General features: G+C 34.6%; 2 protein-coding genes and 1 long non-coding RNA gene across 10 annotated transcripts in view; 2 read left to right on the top strand and 1 right to left on the bottom strand.

The window, feature by feature from the left end:
* Window positions 1–31: 31 nt before the first annotated feature.
* On the top strand, window positions 32–3,608 carry LOC131771608 (GSK3-beta interaction protein). Its single transcript, XM_059087430.2, has 2 exons — window positions 32–351; window positions 2,454–3,608. The coding sequence occupies exons 1-2, from the start codon at window positions 169–171 to the stop codon at window positions 2,658–2,660; spliced, it is 390 nt and encodes a 129-aa protein (XP_058943413.2). The 5' UTR covers window positions 32–168; the 3' UTR covers window positions 2,661–3,608.
* An 864-nt stretch (window positions 3,609–4,472) lies between these two features.
* LOC136280524 (uncharacterized) overlaps window positions 4,473–13,778 on the bottom strand; it is a 9,807-nt gene continuing 501 nt past the window's right edge. The window contains exons 2-4 of one of the 4 annotated variants that reach the window (XR_010717275.1): window positions 12,715–13,465; window positions 9,626–9,692; window positions 4,473–5,581 (exon numbers count right to left, since the gene is read on the bottom strand). This is a non-coding gene — a long non-coding RNA (uncharacterized lncRNA). Of the gene's footprint in view, window positions 5,582–7,617; window positions 9,693–12,714; window positions 13,466–13,778 lie in introns of those variants that run through there. The other 3 variants (XR_010717276.1, XR_010717277.1, XR_010717274.1) reach the window with 3 other exon arrangements.
* Window positions 6,245–12,697, top strand: LOC131771662 (uncharacterized). 5 transcript variants are annotated; one of them, XM_066165849.1, is made up of 6 exons: window positions 6,245–6,408; window positions 7,537–7,610; window positions 8,662–8,748; window positions 9,988–10,109; window positions 11,127–11,207; window positions 11,850–12,697. In XM_066165849.1, the coding sequence occupies exons 4-6, from the start codon at window positions 9,991–9,993 to the stop codon at window positions 12,196–12,198; spliced, it is 549 nt and encodes a 182-aa protein (XP_066021946.1). In that variant the 5' UTR covers window positions 6,245–6,408; window positions 7,537–7,610; window positions 8,662–8,748; window positions 9,988–9,990; the 3' UTR covers window positions 12,199–12,697. The 5 variants fall into 5 exon arrangements, with proteins under 5 accessions (XP_066021946.1, XP_066021938.1, XP_066021929.1 ...); XM_066165832.1 differs by lacking the exon at window positions 8,662–8,748 and having other exon boundaries at window positions 6,250–6,408; XM_066165837.1 differs by lacking the exon at window positions 6,245–6,408 and having other exon boundaries at window positions 7,379–7,610.

Consider the following 13,778-nt stretch of genomic DNA (forward strand, 5'->3'; position numbering starts at 1 on the left):
CTTTATTATTATTAATCTCTAAAATGTCCTCCTCAGTCCTCCTCCCGTCAGTTCATTTCCTCTTCGGCTGTTTTCCTTCACTATTTTCCGTTCTCGTGCAGATCAAAAGGATATCCAAAGGTTGTTACATTAAACTGAGAACTGCTCTCTCTACGTTTCGCTCTGAAAATGGATGACGAGGAAATAGACTTTAAGGTGGAAGCGGAGATGGTGATAGCTGACATAGGATTCGCAGTAGAAGAGATGAGCATCTCCAACAAATTACCCTCTTCCCGCGAATATGTTTACTTGAATATTTTAACTAAAGAGCACAGAAGTATTTGCGTCGAACTAAGTGTATTAGGATTTCGGGTGAGTACTTTCATCGTTTACCTGGTTTGCATTACCTGAGGTTGATATTGGAATTTGTGGTAATTGTAGTGAATAACTAAGATTAACCAAGTGCGACCAGCCGAGACGTTGGAATCACTCGCGATCGGGGAATAATGTAATGAGCGAACATACCGAAGCTTCCATGGTGTTGCCAGGGATTTTTCCTAGGTCATGAAAGATGGTCACTGAGAAAATAATCAGATTATCAAATTCAGCGGCGTTTAGGGTCGTTTTAACGACCTCTGGTTTATTTAGTTTTATTATTAATGACAATAACTTCAAAAGTTGTCATGTTTCTTCTTTATTTTGAAAAACAAAATTAAAACCGAGTCTCAAGAAACTGTAAAAAAAAATCAAACCACTTTATCGTTATAAAGTGATTTTCCACATTTAAAAATCTAGCAGATAGTTCCTAAATTCAGGAGTGCGTTAAGTTTTTCATTTCGAATTGTCATACGTATTTCATCTTCTTCAGGCTGGTAATGAAGTTAATTCCTTACGGTGTTGTAAAATAAACTATTAATGTCAATAGACTGAAAACAAGCGATGCACCCAGCTGAAAGAGCAAAAAAGTTTCTTGATAAAGGCAAAGAAAAGGTTATAAAAACAATTAATGTTATCTAGGAATGCGTTCGTGAAAAAATAACTCCTGACTAACAAAAATTTGAAGGGAGCTTCCTCTCCTGGGAGGGCTCTACATGTATTATTTATTGAATTTTGTTTGAATTCCCAAATTTGCATGTTAGAAAAGAAAAGAAAAAAGATTGTCAATTGCAGTGTTGAAACTTTTTTTCCACAACTATGTTTATTCCCCAGAAAACACTCATACCCCTTCCATAGGTGTTCCAGAAATTTTAGGGTTTTAGGCAGTATACATACTTAAGATCATTTCCAATGACCCTCCACAATTAAATCCAAGAGTCAAAACAGGTGCAATGTTTATAAAGTTTTAGTTAAATGACAATATGTTTTGAAGTTTATTTTTGGTAGTTTTATTCAGTTCAGTGACCATCTGAACAAATCATTTTATTGTTGGAGGTGAACAATCCTCGTCCAAATGCAAAGCCATCCAAACATTTTTGTTGTTCTCATCATTACAGTAAGGAAAACCTTTTCTTACTTACATCATTTGAAAAACTTAAGAATGGATTTAATGCAAAATTTAAATCAACGACAAAGCTTACCTGTGATGGATCTCCCTTTAATTTATAATCCCAAAATAAAAAGTATTCAAACAAAAAAAATAGGAGTCTCATTTTCGGAGCAAATGCAGAGCAAGATATTGTATTTTCTTATTTCATCTCTGCACACACAGTACAGTTGAAAGGTAAAGAGGAGAGGTTTATTTTTTACCATTTTCAGGAAAACATGATTTTAAGTCTCCCAGTTGACTGTGGTAAACATGATTGTTATTAATCTCCAACCATCTGTTGTGAGCTCTTCTTTAACTCTTTTCATCCTAACATCAGTATGCATATTCTCCATTTAACAAATAGATTCCAAGTTGCTGTGTGTCTGTTCAGTAATAGATCACAGATGACGTCAAAATGTGGTAAGAACAAAAAAGTGGCACATGAGGCGCAGCCGAGTGTGTCACTGATGTTCTTACCACATTTTGATGTCCTCTGTGATCTATTACTGAACAGACGCATGGCAACTTGGAATCTATTTGTTTATATAATAAATAATTTTTAAAAGTTTTAATGATGACGTCATCTATACCTCTGTCCTCCAATAGATCATAAGTGAGAACCAATGAGAATGTGTGCATAACTGAGCTTATTATATAAAATGTTCTAAATATATTTCTTAAGGCACTAACAAGGAGAATTTGTTTAACAGTCAAGAGATTCTTTAGTTGAGGATTAATTTGTGTTCTTTTCTTTTTATCCTTCATTCTTATGATCTTAATGAGTGATTCAGGGTTCGTATTGTAAAGTGAAATTGATGCTTGTCACTCTTAGGGTTCATTGGGTAAAACATCAATTTTTTATCTTCTTTCACTGTGATTGTGGCATTTTCTTGTTGCTTCTTTTTGTCATACATTTCTGTTGTTTCTATTTCAATTTGCTTTATTTCAGATTGTTGGCGAAAAATTTGACGACAATCAAGAAAACAGTAATTCCAAATACTATGAAACAATCTATGCCTTATTAGACTCCACAAGTCCAGGATATACAAAGTCATTTGGTGAAGCATTGGTAAGGAAGCTGTCATCACTACAAAGTCCTACTAGTGAAGATTTAGAAATACCTGATGAGTGTGCTGATGAAGCTGCATGTTCATAATGACATAACATTGAGACTACAGGAGTATACAGTGTGTTTGTGAAACATTTTCTACTTCATAATTTTTAAAATTACTCTTTTTACCCTTTGAAAAGGCAACCTTCTTGAGCTAAAGAAATAGTTTAGTTCTTTGTCAGCTAGAAATTTTAGAATTCATAAACATTAAAGATTACATACCCTTTTATGGTACGCAGTATGTTATATAAAGAGACTCATAATAGTTTACATACAAGAAATTGTTATTACTGTGAAACTCAGGAAAGCACAAACATTTTGATTCTGTAGAGCCAGTTGTACTACCAGAAAATTATTACTTAATAAATGTTGTTTGAGGTTTTGTATTCTCACTCCTAATTGGTTATTTAAAACACAGTTAACATTTCATGAATATTTCTTTGTTTGTGGTATTCAGAGTTTCACAGTAAACCAGGGAACATCACCTGGAAAGTAGATAAACATTGCCACCTTCTACAAACATAGCAAATGATAACATTGGACTTTTTAATTAACCTTTGTAAACTTTTTATAGGCTCATAAATCTGTTGTAGAAAAGTAATTTAAAATCAAAATCATACCATATTTAATATATTGTGGCTTGTTATTTAGTAACTGGTAAGTGACAATTGTAAAGGTCAAGCCTGTCTGAGATATAATTTAATAATATAATATTCCTGTTGGTGGTATGGGGATGATATGGATCACGACAAAGTAACAGTAAAGAAAAATATATTTAAGCATTGTCATTTTTTCCACATTTTTATACTCTTGAATATTTGATTATTTAACAGTTTTTATTGTTCTGTCTTTTTTCATAAAGATCATTGTTTTGCTGAGTTATTAATTGGTAAATTATAATTACCAGTGCAAGCAAGTTTTTAAATTTCAAATGTATATTTGTTGAAAATCGAAGTGATGAGCACCAGTCAATAAATTTGTTCCAAATGGTGATCTCTCATTTGGTCAATTTTATTTGATGACTGTTGATTAGATTTTTTTATGACTTGTTTCGAAGTGGGAGTGATTAGTTTTGTTGTGAAAGACAGAGGCTTAGAATTGGAATCTTCAGACACATTACACCATGTAAACAAGGATAAGTGATATACATTTTAGCTTTATCTGGTAGCAAAAGAAAATTGGGGGACACAAAAACAATTACACGCTAAAGAAATTTAACTATCACCGAAATAATCATGCAGGGCCACATTACTGTATTCATCAGCATGAAAAGCTGCAATAAAGATACTTTGGTCCTTCCAGTTGTTTTAACTTGCCAAAAATGCAGTTAAATGTCATTAAAACAGGGTGCTAGTCTTTATTTTTAGACTCCAGACTCTTCTAATGGTTTAACCATTTCAAAGACCACTTTGTTGTGCGGTTAAGTACTTTTTTGTCTGTGAACAACCTTAGAAGGGCCCTAAAAGGACTTTGGTGAAGTGGCTGGGAGGGGCTCTCCTCCCCCACTAATTCTCTCTTAAAGCTCTCTTTCTTTCTATTTTCCTTCACTCCATCATTGACCAGAGAGCCTGAGGATATTTTTAGTATTTTGAGCAAATCAGATGCTTCAATAGGAAATTATCTTCAGACATTTAATTTCCAGTTCAGTGTATTGAAGAATTGAACTTTTTTAAAACTGTGCACCTCTTGAGAATGAATTCTTCCTAAAGTCAGTCTAAACTGGAGACTTGATTAATACAGAGACTCTTAACTACCCTACCAAAACCTGAGGAAAACCTTCCACAACCCTTCCTTGCCTTAAAAAAGATTGCCAATCAATTCCTTTCCATTTTAAAAAGAACTCACAGAGGCAAAAGCTGTTGACTTCTTTTTTTTAATTCTCAAGTGGTACACTTACAAAGTTATTTGCTCTTTGATCTACATATCATAAAATCACATCTTGTGAATTTAAATTGTACATCAAATTTTAAATTATAACAATTATTATTTGTGATTATAAATCATTAATTATAAATTATAACATGGCATATGTCATGTGCAGTACCGTACAAATTATTTTGTGCTAGCTACTGTTAAATAATTAAGCATTCTTGCTGACTTTTTAACTTTTCTATTCTCATAGACACTGGCAAGATTTCAACCAATAGATAGTTACCTTAAGTACAATTACAAAAAATCAAGAAATGTCTCTAAACTAAGGCTCACTACATGAGTTGAAACTTTTTTTGTACTTAAATATCTATCAACCACAACTTGGCATTTTGCACAATAAAATAATAGAAGAAAAAAACACCAAAATTATTTTGGAGAGCGAGAGAGCTGTTATGTTGGTTTAAAAGGTGACTTATTTAGGGAAATTCAGCTATCTGAACAGTTCTTGTATTAGAATAAAGTATTATTGTTACGTTTATGAGTTCTTAGAGAGATAAATTCACGCTTTTGTAGCAAAACTCAGTGACAGATGTTTCTGCTGGTTTCCGGCCGCCATGTTGGTGCCCATCTAGGTGGGCACCAGCATGGTGGCTCCATACAAATCTCTATAAATTTGGGAAAAACGTTTCTCCTCATATCTTCCGTAAGAAAAATTGCTGTGACCTGAATCTTGGCGAGAGTCTTTACATATCTAGCTTCTTTCTATTTCCAGATTCTAGACTAAATCGATTGAACGGTTTTTATTTTTTATTTTGATCTATTTTGAATGGCGTGACACTGAAAACCAGCAATATCAATTAGTTATAATTAATCTGTGCCACTCTAACTAATTAAAATTCAATCCGTAACTGAGAAAGGTCTTTAGAAAAAATTGATTGTCCTTTTATATTGCAGATGCATTACACACAAGGAACTTGTTATACTTCTGAGATTGAAGTTAAGTGTAGTTCCGTGACATAAGTGCTACAAAATACTATTTTTTAAGCCCTAAGTGAAGGGTCCTTCTCACTGGGGTAACACCAGGCCAAAGACCCCTGAAAGACACAAGATATACAACAGTTCATCAATTAACAGTATGAACTTATATAATTAAAAATGATAAAAAATTATATAACAAACAAGAAAACGTGTCAGGTATACTTATGGGCCCAGTTGCATGAAGGGTTAATAACGCAATCCCACAGATAAATCGCCATATATCTGGAGTGGATAATTGATAACAAAATGTATAGCGTTATCCACTGGATAGAGATTTATCCAGAGGATAGCATTATCTGACCTTCAAACAACTGGGGCCTGGTCAACAAGGGATAGTTTTCTATCATGTATTACATAACAATTATTATTACCACAGGATATGGTGTTCATTTTTGACAGTGAGAATGAAGGCCTCAGTTTGAAAATTCAGTGCTGACCAAGGAGTGACTGCCTCGCTTATTCCCCCGGTAGGGTATGCGTAGACCGTGACCTCCAGCTAATTCCCTGCCTACCAGGGAACCAAAATGGAGTGTACCTAAGCCTTTGTACCTCGCAAAACACCGTATTTCTGTCACGAAGAGTGAGCAACATGTCGTGATCTCGTCCCCAGTTTCCACGATCTACCCATGGAATGCCTTGGACCATGACCCCTCTTTTGGCGACCAATTACGGCTTGCATTTTATGAATTGGGCCTATGGAGAAGCCTTGTAACAAGAATATACTCTTGTTTACAGTTGAACACGGCTGTAAGAAAATCCGCTATCACAAACATTAAGTCATCCAATAATTTAGTTGTTACAAACCAAAGGTTGGTAAAGACGGATACTGTCTTCAATCAAGAGTGAAAAGAGTCAAGTGGACCTTCCTTTGCGCTTGAAGCAAGTAAGGTTACTGTAAATTAATTTTAAGCTTCTTGAAAACAAATCGCGAATATAGTGTTGTTGGTTTTCAAACGAAGAAATTACGCTCTTGAGAGTTTTGCTTTTCTATCATGTTTTCGCTTCGGGTCTTGCAAGGCTTAGTAGAAAATTCTTCGTTTTTTTTCTTGTCCTCTGGTCTTTGCGGTAAGCTTATATATAGTGTCACAATACGTGATTTCTTCGTTTACTTTAATTGATCGGTTTCATGCAAAACTAATACACTCGAAGACTAGAACTACCAGAGGAATTCGACGAGTTGTCAAAACTCTCTTTTTGAAAGTACTTTAAAAAAATATGAAAATAGTGTAGTAATTTTTGGAACGTCAAAATGAAAGTTTTACATAAACACAGGTAAAAACATTAAAAGCGAAATTTTCGGATCAAGAGCCGAGATAACTAATAGTCAACATTTTTCGAGATTGAAACATTGGTACATGTTGGACAATGGCGTTAAAAGCCTTAGCCATAATTTTTAGCTTTAGAGGTGAAAAACCGTGGTAATATGACGAAATTACACCAATTGTGTTAAACTGTGATAATTTTTATTGAAAAAGCAAAAGAATCAAAGTTTAGTTAACTTAGTTGAAGAGGTGAAAATCACTCGGAATGAACTGCGGAGTGAAAATTGACAGAAAAATTATCAAAATTTCGTTGGAGCCCGAGGTATAATAGATAAATTATTTGCAATCAAAACTCATTGTTGAAGTACTAAAAGTATTGAAAAAATGCAAATAAGAGCGAGCAACATGTCGCGATCTCGTCCCCAGTTTCCACGATCTACGCATAGAACGCCTTGGACCATGACCCCCCTTTTGGCGTCCAATTACGGCTTGCATTTTAGGAATTGGGCTTTTGCAGAAGCCCGAATAAAAAGACTAACAGTTTTGATATATAGGTCAGTGAATGTAGTTTGGAGATAGGATCTTCATAATTAGCGACCATGGATCGAACCCGGAAGCAATGTTTGGTACTTACGTATGCGAAATATTGTAACAAGAATATACTCTTGTTTACAGTTGAACACGGCTGTAAGAAAATCCGCTATCACAAACATTAAGTCATCCAATAATTTAGATGTTACTAACCAAAGGTTGGTGAAGACGGATACTCTCTTCAATCAAGAGTGAAAAGAGTCAAGTGGACCTTCCTTTGCGCTTGAAGCAAGTAAGATTACTGTAATTGTTGGTTTTCAAACGAAGAAATACACTCTTGAGGGTTTTGCTTTTCTATTATGTTTTCGCTTCGGGTCTTGCAAGGCTTAGTAGAAAATTCTTCGTTTTTTTTTCTTGTCCTCTCGTTTTTGCGGTAAGCTTATATATAGTGTCACAATACGTGATTTCTTCGTTTACTTTAATTGATCGGTTTCATGCAAAACTAATATACTCGGACTAGAACTAATAGAGGAATTCGACGAGTTGTCAAAACTCTCTTTTTGAAAGTACTTAAAAAATATATGAAAATAGTGTATTAATTTTTGGAACGTCAAAATGAAAGTTTTACATAAACACAGGTAAAGAAATTAAAAGCGAAATTTTCGGATCAAGAGCCGAGATAACTAATAGTCAACATTTTTCGAGATTGAAACATTGGTACATGTTGGACAATGGCGTTAAAAGCCTTAGCCATAATCTTTTGCTTTAGGGGTGAAAAACCGTGGTAATGTGACGAAATTACACCAATTGTGTTAAACTGTGATAATTTTTATCGAAAAAGCAAAAGAATCAAAGTTCAGTTAACTTAGTTGAAGAGGTGAAAATCACTCGGAATGAACTGCGGAGTGAAAATTGACAGAAAAATTATCAAAATTTCGTTGGAGCCCGAGATATAATAGATAAATTATTTGCAATCAAAACTCATTGTTGAAGTACTAAAGTATTGAAAAAATGCAAATAACATTCAAACTCAAGACAACTTACCACTCAGGAAAAACTTCTGAAAAAATCACAAATACATGACAGTGAATCAAATTCAAACTTTATTAAAATTGCAAATTGTTTTGATATATTTTCATCTATTTTAGATATTGCCATTGGCAATCGATAAAGAAAGATATGTTAGTTTCAAAACGCGTAACTTGTGTACTTTTCTGTTATGTTTGTTCCGGTCTATTATTTCTTCATTGGTTAATGATTATTACTTAATAAGTTTTTTATTTCAATCAGTTTCATTTAAGCACATGTACCAGATATTGTATTTCATATTTCATCACTATAAGTTGCTGTTGACACCACCAATTTTGTCTGCTATTCATGTACGATCCGCTATTGGCAATTCATCTACAATCTTTAGGAGCTAGACCAAAGTAAGTTTTTCTTTATTTCACATTTAAGATATTTCCTTTTTTTTTTTTTTTTGGATACGTACATTGATTTATTTCTTGCTTTCAGTTCACTTTATAATTGCCTCATTGTTAATTAGGCTAGTGTTACATTTCTCAGGGATATTTTCTTAGTTTAGTTTCTGCCGCATTTTCTTTTAGTTCGAACCACACAAATTCAGCTACAACGTTACCATCAATCATTACTACGCTATCTTCAATCCTACTTCTCCCTCTTCATCTTTGATTTCACACCAATCTCCTTATTTTCGTTTGTAATTTTGATTATGTACTTTGTTTGATTAAACTGTGATTTATATTGTGCATTTGGATTGTCTTCTCTGCTACACTAGTAACCTTTGAAGGTTACAAGATATATTCAGTTTTATCAAACAAGTACTATTCTCCAAGACTAATCTTTGATTTTCTTGAGTCTCGATCAAATTTCCTCTATACCGCTAATATTCACAAGTGCACAAAGGACAAATTTAAAGGAAGACCTGACTGTATGTATATAAAATATCTGAAGCCATAAAGGAGCTCAGTAAATATTTAGCCTCTCATAATCATGACAGTAATGGTATTGTTGAAAGTGTTTATTTGAGAACTTGGCTCAGTGCCCAGTGATGTGTGCAACTTCTCTTCAGAGGTCCTTTCTGTCACAGATTTTGCCCAATATAGTTTGTTCTGAGACTGAAATAAATCAGGGTATAATTCACCCATGGGTATGGACAATTTGGAAGCTATTACTAACAGTGAAACTCAGAGAACCATTAAGACTCATTTCTGACTTGTCTATTATGTGGAAAAGAAAACCAATCAGATACAAGATAGCTAAAGTGCAGCCCATAATGTCACTCACTTTTATGGTTAGTAGCTTCTTCTTGTAGTTGGATCCCCCGTCTAACTGGTTGAAGAACAATAAACACCTGATGAACATTCCAGAAATAATTCTTATTGTTCAGTTTTCTGTCGAGTTGCACAGTAATATTAAACAGGGTTACTTGGACAATCAAAGTAGAATTGTATTCTGTAGAGATCAAACCGAAAGTGTTCATGAATGGAAGTGAATGGCTAATATATTTCTGATTCCCATGTTTACTAGTCTAAGAAAAAAACCGCATTGACTCTGTAATACATGTATATTGTTTTCCTAAATAATATGAAATTGTTTTAATTTTCCGAGTGGTTTTGATTATTTCCATTGTAATTTTTGTCCCTCAGAATATGAAGCCAAGTTCTATAATTGTGTTCTTGGTATTGGCAATGCTAACCAGTCAGGCATTTTCCTGGTGGAGCTCATCCAGAAGACGACGAGCTACAGTCCCCACAAGCTCTGGGTCAAGGTTTGTGGAAATATCAACCTTACCATAAACAGTGATGATGATGATGACAATAATAATATTTACTTATTTCTGCCATAATTATAAACAATGTTTTGGGATGTTGATGTTACATGTATGCCCAGTAGAATTTCTCCAAAATGTGAAAGGTGAATCTTTGAGTGTTAATCAAGTCAATTTTTATATGAAAATCTCCTAAATCTTACGTCAGAAGATTTCCCATTACTTAGTTTGTACTTGAATATTAATATAAATCCACAGCCCCCAGTGAACTCTTTGGTGGAGTTTAACAGGCCTGTCAAAAAGCTGGCATTTAGCACAACTCAAAATGACAAAATTCAACTCTAAAGGTGAATGACCAAATTTGCTTATGATAAGTTGGGAGAATTAAGTTATATTGAGTTATTATGGCATTTCTTGAACCAATATTTGGTGGGTTGCACTGCTTTCTAGTACTTTCCAGCTCTTGTACTCAACCATTATTTTTAGGTTAGAAACACCATAATTTTAGCTTTGAGCAACAATTACTCAAAAACAAGCTACCACTTTTTATAACTTGCCACGAAATAACTAACTAAAGCATAATAACATACAACTTTCTGTGCAGTCAAAAAAAAAAGAGAAATGGTAGGAGTAGATTCAAAGCCTCCTTAAATTTTCAAAAAGTTCAAGTGGCTCTCAATCCACTCCTATTAACTGTGCAGAAAGTTGTATGTTATTATGCTAATGATTTCCCAGCAATAAAAAATGGGGAGTCCCTGAGCCCTTTGTTAAGTTATTGCCACTTAAAGCTGAGATAAGGGGTGTTTATAACCAATTAAAGTGTTTCTATGGTAACCTATTATGTCAAAAAAGTTTCATAACTTGTTCACCTTTGGTAATTGGGCATTTCTTTGATACCATTATAAAAGTTTACTTGCATAGGCTTGTTCATAATTATTGAAAAATAACAAAGTTATCATATGATAATCAGGAGTCCTTTAAGCAATTGTCATTCTGCTGCTTTATTTTATGATTTAGTCCTGCAGGGGGGCCGAGGGAAAACCCAAATGCTGTGGTGTGTACCTCATACAGAAGCAGTAATTACATCACATGTAAAAAGTAGGTGATCTGTAGTTATTAGTTACATGACTTGTATATCCAATGCTTGCATTACACATGTTGACAGTTATTACAAGTAACCCCATTGAATTTTAAAACTGCACATGTACAAGAGGCCAAAAAAATTAATTTCATTTCACAAGTAAACTTGCAACTTCTATTGGCAAGTTGTGATTATTAGGTTTCACTCAGGAATTCATTTGGAAGTTGGAATGACTGGTTTTGTGCAATCAAAATATACAGTATCTCACAGGAGATTTCTGCTCATGCAGTGGCTTTTATTTGAATAGACATGCATAAATGTATTGTTTATCACAGGTTATCTGTTATGTGCACACAAAAAATATTGAGTGCACAATGGCCATATTTGCACGGTGTCACAATGTATTAATAGAAAATTGCCCAATTGTAACTGTAAGAGGATGTGACAGATGTCACAATTCGACACCTGTGTGAGTTATTTGTAACTGCACCATCAAAGCCAGTGAGAACAGAGAAAGTGAACACAATGCATGATGAGGTATACCAGGATGTAAGTCAAGGACTGATTATTTAAAAATTCAAAAGCTTTAAAAAGACAAAGTGTTAAAACATTGTTGTTTATGTTAACTGAACAATCTTCATCACCTCTTTCTTAAACAGGGGTGGAAGTTCGGAGACCTGTACCACACAACCACCCACAGAGACAAGAGATGACCAAGAAGGAGGACCCACCCCTCGCGGAGAGTACCTTATTGGCGAAAGGTACACACACTCAATGGGAATTGACTGGTACAATCTGTACCCCAAGAAAGAGGACAACTCTGGTTACTATGGCTACAGACAACGCACTCAAAAAGGGCGCAATACCATGGGCCTGCATCCTGGAACACGCAGCTTAGGCTGTGTTACAGTCAATAAAAGTTGCTGGCAGAAGATTCGCAGCATCATTGAGAGTGGGAGCATGCAGTACCGTGAATCGGGTTACAGTGGATTTTTGTACGTGAAATAAATGAGCAATCTGCTGGCTGTTAAATTAGGACAAGCAGTGTAAGCAAAAGGCATATCTAAGGTAGATGTAATGCATTAACTCTATTATGATTAGGTATTAAGTATAAGGTGTGGTGTTAAGGTTGTTTAGTACATACCTGGTTGTTGATGTTATTTTGACAGCAATTTTAGCTAAGATTTATCAGCATTTCCTCTACAATTTTGTCGTATGAGGGTAAGAAATATGCAATGTCCCAAAAAGATCTGTTGGGAAGGACTTCAGAGGGAAACCTTGTTGTGCTTTATGAGTCAGATGGCATGCAATCTGCTGTGATTGCAGCAAATTTAGATGAATCACAGACTGTGTAAATGTAGCAAAAATCGCTGTCAGTTTAAGGAAGGGATTCGAAATTGAAGCCTTTAAGGTAGTATGTAAACAGCTTTTTAGAAAATAATTGGCCTTGAAGTGTAAAAATGCATAAAAGAATAAACTATTAAAGCAAGAGCATTTTGAATCATGACCATGATTTCTTCTTACCTTCTTGCCTCTTCTCATCTTCAGTTCAGCAATAGATTACATCATGAATAACACTGGCTCAGGAGAGAAAGAGAACTGATTTGTGTGATGTGTTTAATTTGATCCTTTACTTTTCCATAAAAGCCATGGAAAACAGAAATAAATTTTTGCCCCTTTTCAAGAGGATTTTGCCTTTTCATGCAAGGAGAACCCAACAAAATCAGTGTAACAGTCATATACAATACAATACAATAGCTTTACTAACCACTCCTAAAATATCAAAAACAAATTACTTTTCATGAACCTGATCACCAGCTGAGAACCCACAAGCAAGACTGTTTATTATCATGTACCAAAATCTACCATGATCTCCTCTTGCAACACAATTACAGTTGGCACACCAAATATAGCACAACGTTTCACTTTTTTTTATATTCTTTATACTTTTCTCAGCATATTAACATGACTGTATTGCTAGGGGCTTAATCAGCCTCATCAACCCGAGTTGCGATAAAGTTACTTACTTACTTACTTATTAGCCAATATTAAGTTTCTTTGAAGACAAGCAATCTTATGATTAAGCAGAACAAACTCCATTGATTGGAACTGCCTTTGATACACAGTTATGTGCTAATATAACTTGTCAATTTTCCTTTTCTACTTATCACATCTCCTTTGTTGCTGGGCAACATTCTTTGACAAATGTGGTGTGTGTGCAGTTATAGGACTGTCCTCTTTCCACCAAACCCAGTGCCACAATAACTCCTTTTCACTGTTATAACGCAAAAGCACATGAGGATAAAACTGATTTTCGTTTAAATGTTGAGTACAATAAATTTACTTCCAAAAGCGGAGCAACTTCAGAATACCCCGCAACTCATTTACATGTCATTGAATAAGAATAACGTCTATTGTGTTATGCCTCGATCTTCAAAGCCTCCCGACACATGTAAGTGAGGCGAACCAAAGTTGCGGGGTATTCTGAAGTTTAGCCCCAAAAGATTTTGTAAATCTTCTGTGTAAACAACAGGAAATTCTGGACCACAACTGTCTTGTGCTAAACTTGTTCTCTGGCTTCATCTCCA

The sequence above is a fragment of the Pocillopora verrucosa genome, chromosome 1 (assembly GCF_036669915.1).
Source record: "Pocillopora verrucosa isolate sample1 chromosome 1, ASM3666991v2, whole genome shotgun sequence".
NCBI classification, from domain to species: domain Eukaryota; kingdom Metazoa; phylum Cnidaria; class Anthozoa; order Scleractinia; family Pocilloporidae; genus Pocillopora; species Pocillopora verrucosa.